We start from the raw sequence: 19,042 nt of genomic DNA on the forward strand, positions 1-19,042 counted from the left end.
ACCCTTTACTTGAGTTTTTATTTGTTTTTTTATTTTTTATATTTCTTTCATTTTTCTGCACATACATATATGTATACTGAGTATTTGGAAGTCGGGACACTCAAACTTAACTTCTTCACCTTTTTTTACAAATGTTCTTCCTCAGTTATCAATTTTAAATATAAAATGTTAGTTTGTAATTGCAGTCTTTTTTCGAATTTGATGCAATCAAACTTCAAAATAATGAACAGGCGAACAGGACAGTCGGCAAATGCGCCGTTCGATGAGCAAGATAGGGCAGGATGAGGCATTGGAATCTCATACGCATCATCACACATACATACGTACGACTATAATATGTGCAGATCGTGAGAGCGCAAGGCAGCAGATAACCAAAGTACAATAACAAACTACAATGTACATACTTTAATTAAATGTACTAAAACGTCAAATGATATAAGGTTTATACAAACACATATTCAAAATGTCATGTTACTATAATTGATTTTAGATATTTAAAAAATTAATTGAATATAAAAATATTAATATAGTTATATACTCGTATATGCTATGCATTTTTTTCCAGTGGAGGCTTCTAAGGCCTCTGGTGTACTTTGAGGTAAGACGGATATTTTACAATTGCCCCATCTTTATTGATTAACTTCATAATTTTTTTAATAATTCTGATCTGATATGAATCAACTTTGCAACTTAGCGTCGATTCGAAAGGTATTCTTCAAACTACGAGTATGTAGTGCTTAGTGACTTATCGGCGGTATGCAAGAGCGTATTACTAATGCTGTCAGCTACAAATATAGTATTTATAGAATGAATCGAGACATGAGCAATTTAGCTAATCGAACACAGGGCCAGGGCCAAGAGCGAAGAAATAAAAAAATTACTTAAATGTGCGTAGGAAACAGCCGTAAGAGATAAACGAGGTGTGTCATGGAATGGCGCGACGATGAATATGCTCGACAGTGACATCTTGGACGAAGTCGGCGACACATTTTACGACCTCAAGCTGCGTTATGTCGACATAAACTACTTGTACAATGCCCACATTTCTTTTGAAAGCACTGAATGACTAAGGCACTGAGTGAGTGAATGTGAATATGAATGAATAACCGAATTGCACAAGCCTCCGGAAGTGTGCCATGTTTTCTTGACCAAATCGAACCCAACGCACTACAGCTCATTGCGCATCAATCATTTATGAGTTTGCCCTTTTGCGCTTTTAATAGAAATTTGAAAGGTACGTGTTTATAAAAGCAATATCTTAGGACTAGTGGACTCTTTGGCCTTCGTACGTACTACATGTGCATGTGCAGTCGTACGTGGCAAAGCCCCACAAAAAGAAAAAATTAGAAACAGAAATAATAACAATAATTTTAAAAGGTGCAGTGGGCGCTACGTGCGCATTTGTTGTATAAACAAAAGAGTGAAATGAAAACAAGAACAAAGTAAAAATAATGGAGGGAAAATTTATTGTCAGTGTATGCGAGTACGTATGTACATATTCATGTACATAGGTTTATACATAATTGTTGAGCTTAATTTACCGATGCTGCCGTGACAATAACAATAATACAAAATAAGCATTACTGAGTGAAAGTGAGAACAACAAATGATGTCATATACATTTACGAGTATACTACACAAATTATACTCTTGTTATTTTATTAGATTAAAATTATGTGAAACAAAGAAATGCCTACATATAGTAGACAAAGCTCGCTTTCCCTACTTCATATTGACTTTATGTATGCATTTAACTCAATTGCGAATACTTAGGCAAGCACTTCATTATAAATGCATAAAGGTGCATACTTGTTTGGATAATTCCGAATGTGGAACATACTTATACTCATATAAGATATTTCCTTTCGACTTTTGCACACATTAAACTATTCTAGTAAAATAAAATTACCTAGTCCTAGTATACGTTTTTACAAACAATCAATATTCACCTTAACTCAAACTTTAGAAAATTAGAGAGAGTACTAGAAAGTTTTCATGTATGTATGTTGCAATGTATTTTTGAAATATAAATTGGTGTCTAGAAATGGTTATTTATTCTAAGGCCAACTTAATAACCAACCATGCAGTATAACTTTATTATTTATATAGTTCTCTTACTACAAGTATATCATAAATAGTCCACTCGGTTAAAGAATCACTCGAAACATGGTGGACAAGACTCTTAAAAACACCACTGAAACAAATTGTGTTTTCTTTCAAAATTTGTTTAGTTAGTTGGTGGTTTTTATACCCTTTACCTAGGGTGAAAGCGTACACTAGAAGGTCTACACACCAAATGTTATAGATACATATTCGTACATATATGGTCAGTATATTGATTGTTTGTCCAGTTGTCCGTCACTAAAGTTGGATGAATTGTCGTATCCATCTTCAATATCTTAAATAGCTGTCATTAGACTGGTTGGTTTTATCATCAGCTAATCATTTATGTGTTTTATATAATATCCTTATCATCTGAAATAACTGGCCCACTATATATGTAGCTGCCTTAGACGAAAATCAATCTTAGTACGAATAATAATCTTGATAGTTACAGCATATGAGTAACTAAAATTGTTTATTTTTTAAGTTTTTCACCATAAATTTAAGTGTCATCGACTCAGTGCTCTATATCATAGAACCGCCAATCGATCGGTTGACAATTCCTTTTATATCTCAGGGTTGAAGTGTTTATAAGATCGTGAGACATTTTTACCACCCATTTCGAAACGCAAATTTTGTTTGTATTGAGAAAAGATTAAAATCACTTCCTAAATTTGTATTTAAAACATTTACTACTTATTAAGTTCCCTTTCACATTTGTTAAATTTTCCGCGATGAATTAACATTAACTAATTAAATACCTCAATACTTGTATATTTTTTAACCACAAATTCACTTAAAATGGCGCAACTACTAGTGCAAAATATAAGAATTTCTCTTATGCAATATTGACTGTTTGAGGAAGGGAAAAGGGCGCCTCAACACTTGATATATCTTTTAATCAACAACCATACCCGTTGCCTGCTGTGCCAGCGGTTTCTGCTTGTTGGCTTCTGCCCTGGCCTGTCTCACAAACAAATCAAATTGGTTTATCTACATCAGCGCAGTAGGGCTGCAGCAATATTGCGCTGGCACTGTGCATTGACATCCATAATTCTTGTAGCGGCGACAATGCTGATGCCGATGCCGATGTCAAGCTAATAAAAGCCAGCCACCTACAAATGGCTGGCAAGCTTGCAAATGTTGGCTTACAGTAGAGCAGAAACAAAAACAACAAGGTCGCTCAGAACAAGGACACGAAGAACGTCAGCGACAACCACACATTGTCATTGGGCCACAAACAATCCTATAAAAATGACAAGCAACTGCAACATACGAGCGCATATATCCGGCTGTCTATCTATATATCTATATCTGTGTGCATATATCCATCCAGCAGGCATATGTGAACATACGATTGGAATAGAAGTTGAAGTTACATTGTACTGGCTTAGGATATTGGCAAGGAAGTCATCTGGTCAAATTGTGAGGAATGCGCCATAAATAAAAAGAAGACACAACAGCAGTGGTAGTGTCATTAAATCGGGGACAAAGCGACCGACTGTGGCTATGGCTATGGCTAGAATATAGAGCAACAGGTCGCCGTAATTTATGTTTGTTCACTTCAATGTTCACTTCCAAAAATGCATCTATAACTACACCTTCAAAGCAACGCTTTTCATCGTCATCGTATGAAGACAATCGATCTTTACATTATTACATTATTTTCTAATTACTCAAACAGAATTTTATTGAAAATACTATACCTCAAATATAACGGAGGGTACTAGTTAAGTGCCAGTGTATCTAAAACACAGAACAATTTGGGACTCAGGAAGTACAAGAGCTAGAATTTCCAAACTTGTCGATATGAGATACAATTACAAAACTTTATATCCTAATTGTTCGTTCGGCAGAAACGTGTCTTCTCGCAAACATGCACTAGATTTAAGGATGGAAATTGTATTAAGATATAAGCTATTGTTAATCAGATTTTACGGCCAGTGCACCATATAAAGGCTATACTTAAACGAAGAAAATGTACATGTTACAATGCATTTATTATAATTCGAAATTGACTAGTTCCTTTAGTATTAGGAGCTCCATCGAAAAAATAATATAAAATTTTGAATATTACCTCAGGCTTAAACTCTTTTACGAGTAGCTGAAAATGGAGGCGGAACCGAGTGAACTGGAATTCCACATGGAGGGAGGACCATCAGTAGACTCTGCAATTTTTCCATTACATTTCACTGGAATTTCTTCAAGCTTAGGATCCGTACATTTTATTACAACAGTAATTAATATACAATCAACAGGAATTACATTAGATCGAATACCTTTATTTGGTTAATTAGTACTTATTACTGCTATCTAACTATTAAGTAATTGAAGTTTTGGAACAGCAATTTTTAATAATGATTTAAAATATTATATTTTTTACGGAAACAAAAGTGCAAATAGGATATAATTGCAATATTTAAGAAAAAACTCCAAGTATTATAGGAGTTATGATAAATTACTAATAGCGGAAGGACTCGGAGGATGGAAGAAAATTTTAACATACAATTGTACTGCCTACTCATACAAGTATAAGGCATCTGTGTGTAACATTTGATGTCTCTAGCTCTCGTGGTCTCTGAGATTGAATAGTTCATACGAGCGGACTGACGGGCAGATAGGGCTAAATCGACTGATCAAGAATATACATATATGCATTGTGGGGTCTGCCACGCCTCCTTTTGCCTGTTACATATTTTATTTTGCACAAACCTATTATACTTTTGTACCTTGTCGTAGGTACATAAGCTCGTATTATTCCGATTATTATTTTCTAATTTTCGCTTTGAAAATTGAAAATGATGTATTTTAGATGTGCTTGATCGGCCTAACTTGATAATGTAATAGATAGCTAATCTATACTCGTAGAATATAAAGACTTTCTTTTCAGCTTCTTTTGTAATTTTATTCAGAATATAATTAGGACTTTAAGTCTCCCCGTTGCCTTTTTTGCCATTTCTCTGTTTTTATTCGTAGCTTAAAAACTTGGCAATAAATACTGCACCCCACATTAAATTATTTATTGATTTAACATAAGACATCGGCAGCCCCGCAAAATATATCAGTGGCTAGCTCGCTGGTCTCATTGGGTAGCTCTGCGGATGGTATTAATGTCAAAAGTAAAAACGAAACCTTTTACCCAAGTGGCAATGGCAATGGCACTAGCTCCGACGACGCCATCGCTTCGACTTCGTCGTCTACTCTGATTTCTTGGCCATAGAATTTGCATATAATTGGTCTGGCGAGCTCGTGAATGCCATTGCTTGGTTGGGTTTGGCCTGGCAAGTCGATTTTTTCTCTGTGGCCATATGGTTGATTTCTCAAGACCAAACAAGACGAAACCAGCACCACCATACGCATAAACATTGGTCGATGTTCACGATGCCATCGCGCTGGCCCCTGCAAATTTTCTGTGGCTACAGCTGCGACTGCGGTAATTTTGTTATTTCTGTTTATTTAACTGTCATACCAGCCATCGTACGATATGCAACTGACTTGCTTTGTCTTAACACCAGCATCAGTCGATAATATAAATAATGATTTATTTTCTTATTGAAATCGAGCTCACAAGGCGCAGTTAATCAAGCACTGATGCAGTTGTCGCTGCCTTGCCTTTAAGTGACTGCATAACCTTTTTCCCTACATGGCGTATTTGTTTGCTTTTTTCCATTTAGACGCCATTTTCCATGTACTTGTACATATATTTTCATTTACCATTTGCACAAGTTTCCCGGGGACCTTGCCTGATACCCATCCATGATGACTTGTTGCTTTTGTTACCCAGCCGGTATGCAAAAATAGCACCGGGAATGCTCGAACTTGGCAACGCAACACTATCTCATCACTTTCCCATAAACATTGACGCCAACTCTGCCTCAGCAACCGGCTCCGCCTGCCCCCTGCCCCCTGCCCCCTGCCCCCTGCCGCCTGGTTCTGTGGAAATATTGCAATTTACGTTCTGTGGTCTAATTAAAGTGCGACTACAACTAAACTTGCAGCAGGGCTGGCCATTCCAGAGCTAAGGCCAACAACGTTGCGTGTTTGCCACTCGCCCTATGCTGGACTCCTCTGACCCGCATGCCTCGTGTTGTTTGTGGTCATTTGTGGGTGCTTCAGTTGGATCTGGAGCTGGAGCTGGGGCTGGTGCTTGGTCTTAGCACGCGCCTTGGCGTCTACACTAGGGCTCTGTTCGGTTTTTGTGTTTGTGTTTGTGCTTGTGTTTGTGTCTGTGGCCCGAGTTCATTTTTCTTTTATCTCACATTAATCAATGTTGATTTCAATTAATTTAACCATCTCTTCAGTTGCCAGTCATTGTGGCGGCACCAACAACGGCATCTATTACGGCGTGCCTTTTTATTAAAACTCCTGCGCAACATACGTGTATAGGAGTGGACTGAACACTTTTTATTAAGACTCATAGTCTATAAATCGCATGGAGGTGTGTGTGGCTTAGCTATTGATACAGGCAAATAGTAATGGGAGCCGTAAGTACATATCAAGGAACCCAAGCACTTAATAAGTATATTCGCGAATCAATATAATATTTTGGAGTAGCAAAATTGTCTGATAGCAATGTGGTGTCGAAACTACTCAGTCTGTTTTGTCTGTTTTGTTCTTCTGCCATAAATCTATTAGTCAGATGACAACATATATAATTAAGAATTCAATTTTCACAATTGTTTAAACATAACAAATTTGTTCGTCAAGTAAAAAATCGGAATAATTAATGGAAATTTGAGTGCACTCGTTCTTATTGTAGTACCCTTAGAGGAAAACTATCCTACTATATTTTAGATACACACCAATAAACCAAACAACCTAAATTGACATTGACTGAATGTGTCTTAATGTTTGCAATAAAATTTTTTTGATTTATTACGATTGTAGGGTTTCTACAATTTATTATTTATTTTGAAGTTATTGTGCCTGACCTAAGTGCGTTTGGAAACAATGTTGCGTACCGGTTAGAGCCCTCAAGATACGAAAAGAATATTAGTCCCAAAAGAATCCTGTGGTTGAAATTCGCCCACAACAAATGCAAAAAATTAATACATATATAGATGTCCCATCGTGTATATTCCATTGTACTTTTGTTTTCCTTATAAAAAATATATTTTTAAAGGTGAAGCTAAAATGTATATGTAACTTGTATGTTCGATTGCGTTCTTACTATCTGAATTCTCGCCATTTGCGATCCATCAATGATTTATAGGAGAAAAGTTTTAGACAAAAATGAGAATGTTTGTAAATCATATTAGTAGTTTCCAGTGATCTGTCATAATCGTCCTATTATCAGTGTCCGAAAAAACAAACCTCCGTGCAAAGTAAAACAGAGGGAGGAGTAACAATTCAAATGTGCATATGAAGCACAAACAATTTACTCTTTCATTTTTAAATAAAGTTGAACAAAAATTATACTTTATAATATGGTATCCAATTTAGTGATTTATTCGATTAATTTGGTAATGCTGTTTTATCTATAGTTCTCCAACACAACTTCCTACAATCAGTCGAATGTTGGCACATGACCGAGTCGAAACCATTGTACATACACAGGCATTACTGTACTATGCAAACTTGAGTTGATAAGGAGTTTCCACTTGCTTAACAGAGGTTCAAAAGACTTCAATCCGTCGAATGGGAGCCCCGCTTCAGGCTTCATCATATACTCGTGCGCCGCTGTCACCGAAACTTGCAAACTTGTAAGCCATGTACTCAGCACTGTGCTGGACAGCTTACTCGAGGCGCCGCCTGTTGCATAAGCTGAGAAACCTGCTGCTATTTTGACAAGCAGTTAATAGAGCTGGATTATGTCTTAAGCTCGGACCGAACAACATTCAAGACAAACATATACTATGCATACTTACAAGTATACATTCACGCACAACAAATGGTTGGCGCCGTCGTGTCGTTGCTGTTTCTGTTTTCTCTGTTCCTCTGTGCCGCCTCACTTGGCCGTTTGACTACTGATCAGAAATTAGCAAAAGGCCAAGAAAGAGAGTCACAACTAATGAATGGATGCCTTAAAAATGTGTGGGTAAAACCCAAATACCTGAAGTTGGTGCGTTGTGCACTTTGAACCGGGCTTACAGAGAACATGACTCAGGCGCTTGCGGTTGCCAGATGATTCAGGCTTCTCTGGTAAGCAGGTAAGCAGGTAAGCTGGTAAGCAAACAATGCCGGCCCGGGTAAAGACTTTGGCTGCTGTCTGTTTATTTGTCCCACTGATTGACGGTGTGATTGGCTGTGACTGCACACCTACGTGCTGACGCCAAATACAAAGCATTGAACCTTTGGCAAGCAGCGACAACGACAGCCCCACTGCAACTTGCAACTTGCAACAGGCCGGCCAACATGCCGCATAATTGATGGCAGGCAGCGCGCAGACACTTAAAAGGAAACTTGCTTGATCTTGCTGTTGCTGCTGATGCTGATGTTGCTGTTGTTAATGTAGTTGTAGTTGTTGTTGTTGTTGATGGAACCCAAAAAGGAATAGTTGTCGTTGCTGATATTGATGCCGACGCTGTTTCTGTTGGTCTTGCTGGTTTGTTGCTGTCGTGGCTCGGACCGATATCAGCAATGGCAACATCTTGCAGGAATGCTGTGGCATTTCTTTTGGAAAAGGCAAGCACATGTGTGCATTATTAAAGTCAAGACAGCCGTTGGTCACATTTAACGAATTCAACGTCCGTATATATAACAATTCGCTGGCCCCCTCAGCCGCTGCTCTTGACAACCAGTATTGCCGTGGCTCGCGTGCCGCCCAAAATAAATCGTAAATAAATTTTTTGTTCTTTTCCATTTTGCTTTTGCCGCTGTAATCACAAAGCGTTCGAGCACAAAATGTGATAATTAATGCAACAACAACAGCAACAACAGAAGCGACAACAACAGCAGCAACAAAGGGCATGCAGCACATATGGAAGAGCAAGAACAACGAAAAACAAAACTGGGTCAAATCGCATTGCTATTGCTTTACACTTTGTTTATAATTTTTTGAAAAGAATCAGAAGCAAAAACAACAACCATAACAGAATTAACAACACGTTCTTCACATTATAAGCAAGTTTATACAAAATGTCTATAAAAAAATTTATCCGCATCGTATGTAAGCATGTATGTATGTATTGTGCTTACATACTTATAAGCGATACATTTATTTATGCGCCTCTGCCGCTAGATCCGAAACCTCTTGGATTTATTGCACTTTTATTTCACACACACATAAGCACGGAACCATTAAAAAACGTTAGCAGCCACGGCAAGAACCAACCGAAAATCTGCATTTATGTATGTATCTATAGTATGTACGTGTATAGTATTTTGTTTGTGGGTGTGTGTGTGTGTGTGTGTGTGTGTGTGTGTGTGTGTGTGTGTGTGTGTGTATGCATTTTTGCTAATGGATGCTGTCCCTCCGTCCGTTCATGGACCAAATGCAGCAGATAAAGTTTTCCACACAATAACAATAACGATTGTGCAATTTCGATAATGCATTTTTTGTGGTTTGAAATATCGCCAAGCCGGAGACAATTTGCAATCGAGTGGTGTGTGAGTGTGTGTGTGTGTATCTAATGTGTGTGCACATATTTGCATGGGAGTGTGTGCGTGTGTGTGTGTGAACATCAACTCAGCTACTTGGCAGTATTTGAATTCAGTACACATAGATAGAGAATTGGAGTCATGAATACGAATTAACGTACAGAGTGAAATTTGACTATGGTCTAGGACTAGAAGCCGTCTTTAAGCCCCAGCAGATATTTTAAAAAATAAAGAAACAAAGAATGCTTAAAAGATATCTGGTGAAAAGTACAGAATTCCAACACACAAGCTTTAACTCATAGCCAAATATTACATGATGTACACCCGCATACTCGTACATATGTAATTACCTCGTACAGTCTTTCAAGACTCGCCAAATTAAGTGTAGCTATAAATGTGCTTAGATTCTTAGTCAACCTATCTATGTACTCGTATGTAAAACAGTTTGTTCTGATTGAGGCACTACTCAAACGGTAAGAGCTAGGATGCTAAAATTTGGACTCAAGTATTCCTTAACAGGGAAACTGCGAACGAAAACTGTGGGGAAAACATTGCATTTTTCATCCGATTAACTTTAAATTTTAATAGTTGTGGCCTCCTCCAACGAGGAACCGAAAAAAATTATATAAAAGTACATAACATTAATAAACTAAGGAAATGCTTGTTATTTGAATTAATGCGAAATACTGGAGGGAACAGATATTGAGGGTATGTTTGATGAAATTTCTTAAAAAAAACAACGAAATTATTACAAATCAGTTTTTTAGATATGCATACAAAAATCATGATTATATTCCAGCTAAGACTCCTTCAAATGTCTTTTGGTATTTTGATGTGCCCAATGTGTCCCTAAAATTGAACAAATTCAATTTACCAGAAGCATGCATTTTTTAGGATTTCTTTTAATTCTCGAATATAATCCGGCCATGTCGTTGACGACAAAATTGTGAATACAACCTCCTTTGTTGCACTCCTTTATCCTGAAATAGTAGTCTATAGTATTTGTAAAGCATCCTCGCCCAATAATCCAAAGCTTGTCTGCATGCATCATTGTCATTGCTGAACAAAATAGTTTGCAACATTGATGGTTGCATGATGGACAGATGGATGGTATGACGGTTGAAGGGATGTGGGATAAGTACGCGAACAGTTTCCTTCAGTTACTAGCCTTGTCTGCCGAAATTTGTGTTCACGACAAATGCCTCATATGTTGATGTTTCGATGCGCCAAATAGAACGAAAATTGCAACTACAGGAATAGCGGCAGCAACAGCAAAGACCCTAATCTGTCAAATCAATCTTGCGAGCGGTACATAAGCAAAAAGGTGGCTGCGTATGGTAGTAGATTATCACATTGCTATTAAAAATCAATCACAGGCACAATAAAAATTAATAAAAACTACGCCGCTGTATTACATTTTAACGCTCTATGGTTATCGGCAAATGCCTTATCGGCTCGCTTGTCTTATCGGCTGCAAAAAAATATATAATTAAGTAAATGCTTCCTATTTACATTGGGTGCGCATTTAAGCGCTGCACATCATGCCTCAAAGCAATTTTCCGGGGACATAAGCTGCCTGCCTGGTGCTCAAAATATTTGAATTCGAGGCTTTTTAGTGCATAAAATTTCGCGCTGCACTGCGCAAATAAGGTATTATTTGTTTTTGTGCGCAGCCTACATTTATTCCGCTGCTTGCATTTCAATGCATGTAGTTTTGCTTGCCCAGAAGCAACAACAAACATGCTATATGGTATACTCGTATATCCTGCGCCCCAGGGGAAAAGGGGTGTACCAGTTTAGTGCGAATTTATGTACGTAGTACAGTGGAGAAATAGCAGACCCCACATAGTATATACTTTTTCTTGATCAGCACGAGTCGATATAGCTCGTATAAATCCAAGGATCCCGGAAAGTACATAAGAACAGACAAATATAGAACGAATCTCCACTCATACGCACACAAACTAGGATAGACACAAAAAATAAACATACGTCCATACAAGGGCGTAGGGGGGCCGCCCCCACTGGCGGGGGGCATTGCCCCCTACAAAAAATTTATTATTTCGCCTCAAAATGGATCTGAATTGGATTTGTTTTTACCCAAAGGGTACAAGGGTATATTAGTTTTGTACGAGTGTACATGTAACACACAAAAGGAGGCGTGGCAGACCCCACAAAGTATATATATTCTTGATCAGCATGACAAGCCGAGTCCATATAGCCATGTCCGTCTGTCTGTCTGTATGAACGCAAGGATCTCAGAAAGTATAAAAGCTAGAATAAATAAACTTGGTATCGGATTTCAAATGCTACCTAAACCAAACTTTGCACACATAATTTATATGTAATTATCTACTGTTGTTTTATTCAATTCTGTCAATTCTAAGAAAAGTTATTAGCGAAACAAATTCTCGCCAGTACAACCCCCCCAAACTGCAGCAACAAGTTCGCTCTTCTTCTTCCTCTTTTTGCTGCTGCTATGGGCGCATATAAGTTTACCTGGGTACAGGGTATTACACTGTCGGGCTTGCTCGACTGCAGCGTTCTCTCTTGTTAACTATTGATATTACTAGTATGAACGAGTCTGTGTTGTTTACTGAATGTAAATGGTTTTGCATTGTACTTTTCATTTATAGTAGTTATTCTCTTGCAAGTGTGCCTGGATATTAATTCTACCTCGTTAAACAGACGATCTGCGAATATGAAGAAATGCCTCTTTTTGAACAGGTTAGTCTATGCCTTCCAAATAAATAATTTTTTCCAAATAGTTTTTTTCGTTTAAGGGTTCTATGCATGAATAACAAAACAGATTCGCTGTCTTGGGTATGCAGTATGCCAGTAACAGTAACTATTGATGCAACACTACTTTCGATTAGCTCCATATGTGACTAACATATTTCAAAATTCTGTTAGAGAGCAAGTCCCACAATTGTATTCAAGATTATTAATAATGTGGCTGTGAATGTCAATGTGATGCACTCTCCTTCAAGTTTTATCAATTGTCAAAGTTGAAAGTACAAATTCACTCTTATTTTCTTGAAATTGAACAAGATTTTCGAAAAGCTTACAAGCCATTAAAAGACAATGAATGATGAATGAATGCATGAACCTTTGACAGCTCTCAGGCATTTGTCACTTGGCCACACAATCGGAGTTGTGACAAATGGCTTCACCTTAAAAATGTGCATTGCAAGTGTACGGAATGATAATTTTATACTGTTTTACGCTCAAATATGTTAACATGCTAACGTTTGAACGGAAATATATACTTCATTGTTGTTATTAATTGCATTTATCTGCTACTTAATATTATTAAAATGCGCCTGAATCAGCTCGGCAGCTCGTATTGTAATTAATAGCCGCACATTTAATCTGTTTCATGTTGGTAGGCAGCCACTCTTACGAGTATTATCGTATATGGAAGTTGCCATATAAAGCAATTATACGATTGCTGTGACTCTGCCTGCAGTGCATTCAACTGACGCCTCAGAATTGTCATAAGCCTATTAAGCGAGACTTCAGTTGTTCTTCCTGCTGTTGTTGTTGTTCTTGTCGTTGTTGTTTGACTTAAGTAAAATGATTGCAGCACTTTAAGTGTGCAATAAAGTAGTGGCAGGGACTGCATGATTGAACCTGGGCTTGGGCCTAAAGTTCCAGGAAGCCATAAAGTAATCAACTAATTAAAAGCAATATTCGTATGCATCAACAGCAGCAGTCAGTTTTTTGACGAAACTCCAGAACTGAGTGAGTCACTGGGTACTGAAGTTTTGGAATTTCGGCATCAAGTATATGGACAAGCTATGAAAACCCAACTATTTACATATTTTAGGCCCAATATATTGCAACTGACATGGAATATAACGAAAATATGATTTCTTTGTTGCAAAACGATTAATCCAAAGAATAAAACATTTCCATTTGTAAACATTTATAAACAATTAAACATTTTTTTGACTTTTTCCAAAGATGCGTCAAGAGAGTTAATCATACGTTGAAAGCTAACCGGTAAATAAGTCACTCAATTTCTGTGAACTGTTAGTCTGAGTCAAAAATCAGTGGAATTAATAAATATTTAACAAAGTCTTGTAGGATTGGTATGTATGCCGGTATTAAGTTATAAATGGATAATATAATACTACACGTATATCAAAAATTAATGAGTTATATTACATACAATATACGGAACATTTTCAACTTGAGAGTGCATTTTTAATTATTATTAAAGTACTGAGCATAAAAATAGAGAACTCATGAAATGGGTGCATATGCAGCTCGAAATAAAATCAACACCAACGCACGCAGTCTGCATATATTACATATCGTACATAAATACGAGCATGCACCAACATATGCACATTTGTATTCATTTTCGAATAGGCGCTACGGCAACTGGCCGGGTCTGGCCCAGCCCCGGCCCCAGCCCCGGCCCCAGCCCCGGCCCCGGCCTCGTTCCAGTCCGACCCGGCATCAAGATAAGCCGCCGAGGCCCTCGCGACTTTGCTGCCTGCCGCCCCCTGCTTACATTTTGTAGATGGCACTGCCGCTTCAGCTGCAACTGCTGCGCACCGCCGTGGCTACGACACCAATATCCCAAAACGGCTACTGGCTCTGCACTCACTCTACCCAGAAAGGCACAAACGCACAAGCTGTCCCAGTAGCTCCCTGAACTAGTACAAGAACGTCAATTTGTTTGAGGGTCTTAAGATAAGGAAGGGACAGTTTCATTCAGCCCTCCGTTTATAAAACTTAATTTTTTAAATTTGAGAAAACTTCACAAAAATTGAAATATAATGGGTATGTATTGTGGAGCAAGTTTATTTGATGCCTCTCTTTTATGTTGTAACTCTTAAATGTAAGGTACTCACTCCAACAAAAAAAAAAATTGTTTAAGTTCATTTAAACAAATTAAATTAATTAATTTAATTAAATCAAAAATATCAAAACTTACATACATAAATTGAGACATGTTTATGTACTGTACATAAAATAAATTCAACAGCATACATTTACATCTAAATCGAGTTTATAACTTTCTTTGTAATTGACCTACAAGTAATGTGATGAAGCTTGGCATACGGACACATAATCACTAACTAACTAAATGTAATTGCCAAATTTGAGTTCAAAATTCCAAGAATAACGGGAGTTATAGAAAATTGTGAATAGTGGGGGAGTGGGGGGTGCATCAGAAAAAATATAAACTCGTCCTTTCTCCAACCTAGAAAAATCTATCTAGATCTGATATCTAGTATCTACCAAATTTAGTTTTTCTAGCTCGTATACCTTCTGAGTTCCTTGCGTTCATACATACGGACGGACGGACGGACAGACATGGCTATATCTACTCGTATTGCCATCCTTATCAAGAATATATATACTTTGTGGGGTCTGCCACGCCTCCTTCTCTGTGTTACATATGTACATTCGCACAAAACTAGTATACTCCTTCAACCTTTGAGCATAGGGTACAAAAAGGTCCACTTCAACTTTTGTTCAAAATCGGCCAAATATATATGCCAAAGGGAGAAAAGGGTGTGTACAGGGTACTCACTGACCTTAACATTCTAATCGTTTTGTTTTATATTTCCCAATTTTCGATCAGTTTTCTTCATATTCTTGCCCCAAAAGAAATCTGGTTCAACCTATAGCACGACACTTAAACTGTTTCTCAGTTAGCAGTGCAAATGGCACCTTTGGCACCATTGGAACTGGAGGGATGCGATATTTTCCAATGCAGTGGGGCATGCAACAGACACCGGACAATGCGCCGCACAATGAACGCTTATTGTTTTGGCGATGGCAGCCCGCAAATTGATGCATTTTGTGCGCCTGGCTGTAGTTTCATTAAAAGCAAAAAAAGTACGTGCATACGCTTCTGTCATGGTTCCTGTGATTGCGCCTGTGCTTGTGCCTGTCCTTGCGCCCATTCCATGCTCCTAATGAGCTGTACAAATTTTTAATCAAAATATGCGAAGTTTTTTCGCAGGAAAGTGATGCAAGAAAATCCAGAGCATACGATTTCTTAAAGGACACTGAACCCCATTTTCATGACTCACAAAGGCGACCAGACACACGCCATATAAGTGTCAGTGAGTGTGTGTATGTGCTAGTATGTGTGTGTGTGTTGTTATGTGTGAGGAACTATACACATACTTTTAGCATGGCAGAAAATATGAAAAGACAAACTTAACATTTATTAAGGGCTATGGCAGACCGGCAACTTGGTCTGGTCTGGTCTTCTCTGCTATGGCCAGGCACAGAGCGAGGAAATTATACACAAGTGAAGCCGAGACAACGAAGCCCCGACTACTCTGCCGGGGCGAGAGTTCCCCGCATATTGTTTATTTAGTAAGGATATCGAAAGCGTTGCCGCCACCGCAAACCGTCAGCAACAGCTAAATAACAGAGGCGTCTTCGTACAGACATATGTCATATAGACGTACATATGTACATACATACATACATACTCGTAGATATAGCGCAGTAGATAGTATGTGCGATGACGGACGCAAAATAACAGCGAGAACGACAGCGAAGGCAGTGTCTCCGTCTCCGTCGCCGCCAGCTAGACGCTGCCAGTGGTTCAATAACCCACTCACTCACACATTCTCGCTCACGGTCTTTGAGTGGCGCGTAATCAAATAAAGGGAGCGACAAGAGACGAGCAACGAAGACGTTTCGGCGATGCAGGCAACTACTCTCTATGGCATGCCTCAACGGAAGTTGCCCGTCCGAAAGTGTAGAAAGTGAAGATATCTACATACGAGTACACACAATCCGGCACACATTATTCATATGAACTGGCTTGGGATTGAATAGTACGAGTATGTGCTGGCTTGCCATTGCCACTGTCGTGCACAACTGTTGCAACCCGCTCTTCCAATTCTAATTGGACAAAGTGTGGGACTTGCATGACAAAAGCATCGAATGGTGAGCACACTAGTCAACTGTTCGGAAGGCTTTAAAATACATTGCACACCTAAGATAGGTTATGGACAAAACACCAGTTCCCGATACTAAGAAATTAAAATATTTAAAATCTCTCTCTCTCTCTCTCTCTCTCTCTCTCTCTCTCTCTCTCTCTCTCTCTCTCTCTCTCTCTCTCTCTCTCTCTCTCTCTGTGTATCAGGATCTCAGCACTGTGTATCACCTAGCGCCAACAATATTAAGTTCATTATTTACAATTCAGTAACAATGTACAAATATTCATCAAACTAATTTTAAAGCTCTCAATAAAAATATAATTGTGTTAAGTTAAACGTGATTAAACGTGATTGCCTCATACTTATAATATTATTTTCAGTTTCAGAACCAAACTGTTAGTTTCAGCAGTCAAAGGATACGCACAAAGACTTTTGCTTTATATTTAAGGCGTAAAAAAAAAAAACAATTTTAAAATGCATACACAACGATTCACTATACTAGATACATATTTGAAGAGCTTAGAGAGAACCCTTAAGACCCACACCTGACCACTCTGATATGCAAATAAGTGCAAAAGATCAGAAGCAGTTACAACCCAAATTTATAAAAAATAAAAAACATACATGGATGCTTCTTATATGTATATCTTTTGAATCGTTAGCTTTTTGTCGAACAACATTTACTCCGTATATTACCAGCCTCTGCTCCATTGTCAGTACGACAACCAATCCCCATTAAAATGCCGCAAAATATTCAATAACTTACCGCTACGTCTTCCGTTACGAAAACCGCTGGGTGGTGGATGCGGCGGTGGACAAGGGAAAAATGATCGTGGGGGCGATGTAACAGCTTGTTTGCGAACGACGGCCGAAACAGCTCCGTGAAGTGCAGAGCAAATAAGAGCATAACATATATAGAACACATTATGTGTGAGGAGCAGAAATTAACAAAATCAACAGAAAGAAACATTGCAGGTTGCAAACAAAACAAAAACTGAGAACTTTCACAATTTACTTAATATGTATTTGCTCTTTAGAACTTGCTTCGTCTCAAGCCTTTGCACACTCAAATAAATGCACTCACAGCACCCGCGAGTCCACACCATCCGCCAAGCTTGCGTTTCAATTGTTGTTGACACTATTCTGGGGCGCCTCCGCTGGCATTTATTATACGGCTTTTATTAATTTACGTATTGTAATGAACAGAAATTTGTTTTCCAATTCTGCCGCGGCGCCACTTGAAGTGAGGTTTTGGTTTTCACTTTTTTATGCGCACATGCGCATTGCCAGCCCACTGACTTGGCGTTTTTGCGGCAGGCGGTAGTGGCAACGGCGTCGGCGTCTACGATGGCAGCGGCAACGACAACGGTCGCGGCGGAAGCAGCACAAAGAGATGCCAAATGTTGGCCCGGGGGTGTGACTGTGTGTCCGTGTGTGCTTGTACGAGTGTGTATTTTATGTGGCAAGCTGTTTCGTTGTTTTGTTGTGGCTACTGCTTCGCCCTTCTTTACATATTATGACTATGACGCATTCTCATTTGGGGCAAGCGACACAATTACAATGCACACACGACTCGATGTTATTTTTTATTTTTTTTTTGTTGGTTAAACAGAAGCGCACAATTGCACTTTCCTCAGAACTGCTGCTCCCGGGTGTAGCAATAAATTAAATGTAAATTTCGAAACCAAGACACACGACACTATTAAATACACATTAGCCAAAGAACCTGCTTCTGTCGTTTTGTTTGCTTTGTAAATGCAGCTACACAATTAATTAGCACGCAGTGCTTACAAAGGAGGCAAACTTGTAATCCGTTTGCCCCACACTCACGCATGAACATGCACACAATCTCACAGAACGCGACTCTTGCCTTTGTTCACCGCAATTCGAAAAGTTGTAGGTGTCCCATTAACAACAATAACAACAAAACAATAACAACGCTGCATATAACAAAACTCTAGCAGTTCACGTTCGCGCTCGTGCGACTCGTCACTCGTGACACTCAACCGACAGACAATTGTTCCTTCGTTGTTCGTTTCGTACTCGCAGCGAAACTTCGCTGCGCCGCTTTGCCGTGTACGCTTCGTTCAGACGACTAATAAAAACTGCTGCTTGTACACCAGCCGACCGAATAAAACACAAAGCAACGCTTCTCTTCAGCCAAGTGGTGGCTGGTGGCGTGCGATCGCCTCTCTCAGATACTAACACAAGCGGGTTTTCCGCTGCAGTGTCATGCCGGAGAGTACGGAAGACAACATGTTGACAATGTAGTATTTAAGAGAGTGCAAGCCCAAGAGCATGTACTGCGATCGTCGCGCAAAGCACAAGGAACTCCCAATTTGAGTAACATCGACTGGCCCTTGCCTCTTTATCGTTCCTAGGTAGGTAAAATATCCTCTCATATTTACAGAACCATACCTACTATACTTGTACGTGCAGCACTACTTAGTTGTCAATAAGATTTTACATAACCGCCA

At 38.7% G+C, this 19,042-nt stretch overlaps 1 protein-coding gene across 1 annotated transcript in view; it reads right to left on the reverse strand.

Annotated features, from left to right (window-relative positions):
* Nucleotides 1–17,526, reverse strand: part of LOC115633933 (matrix metalloproteinase-2) — a 100,650-nt gene extending 83,124 nt beyond the window's left edge. The window contains exon 1 of the mRNA XM_030531449.1: nt 17,332–17,526. Coding sequence (XP_030387309.1) covers nt 17,332–17,490 — 159 coding nt within the window. The 5' untranslated portion in view covers nt 17,491–17,526. The remainder of the gene's footprint in view (nt 1–17,331) is intronic.
* Nucleotides 17,527–19,042: the final 1,516 nt, after the last annotated feature.

This window comes from Scaptodrosophila lebanonensis, unplaced genomic scaffold (genome assembly GCF_003285725.1).
Source record: "Scaptodrosophila lebanonensis strain 11010-0011.00,11010-0021.00 unplaced genomic scaffold, SlebRS2 tig00000001-arrow-pilon, whole genome shotgun sequence".
Lineage (NCBI taxonomy): Eukaryota > Metazoa > Arthropoda > Insecta > Diptera > Drosophilidae > Scaptodrosophila > Scaptodrosophila lebanonensis.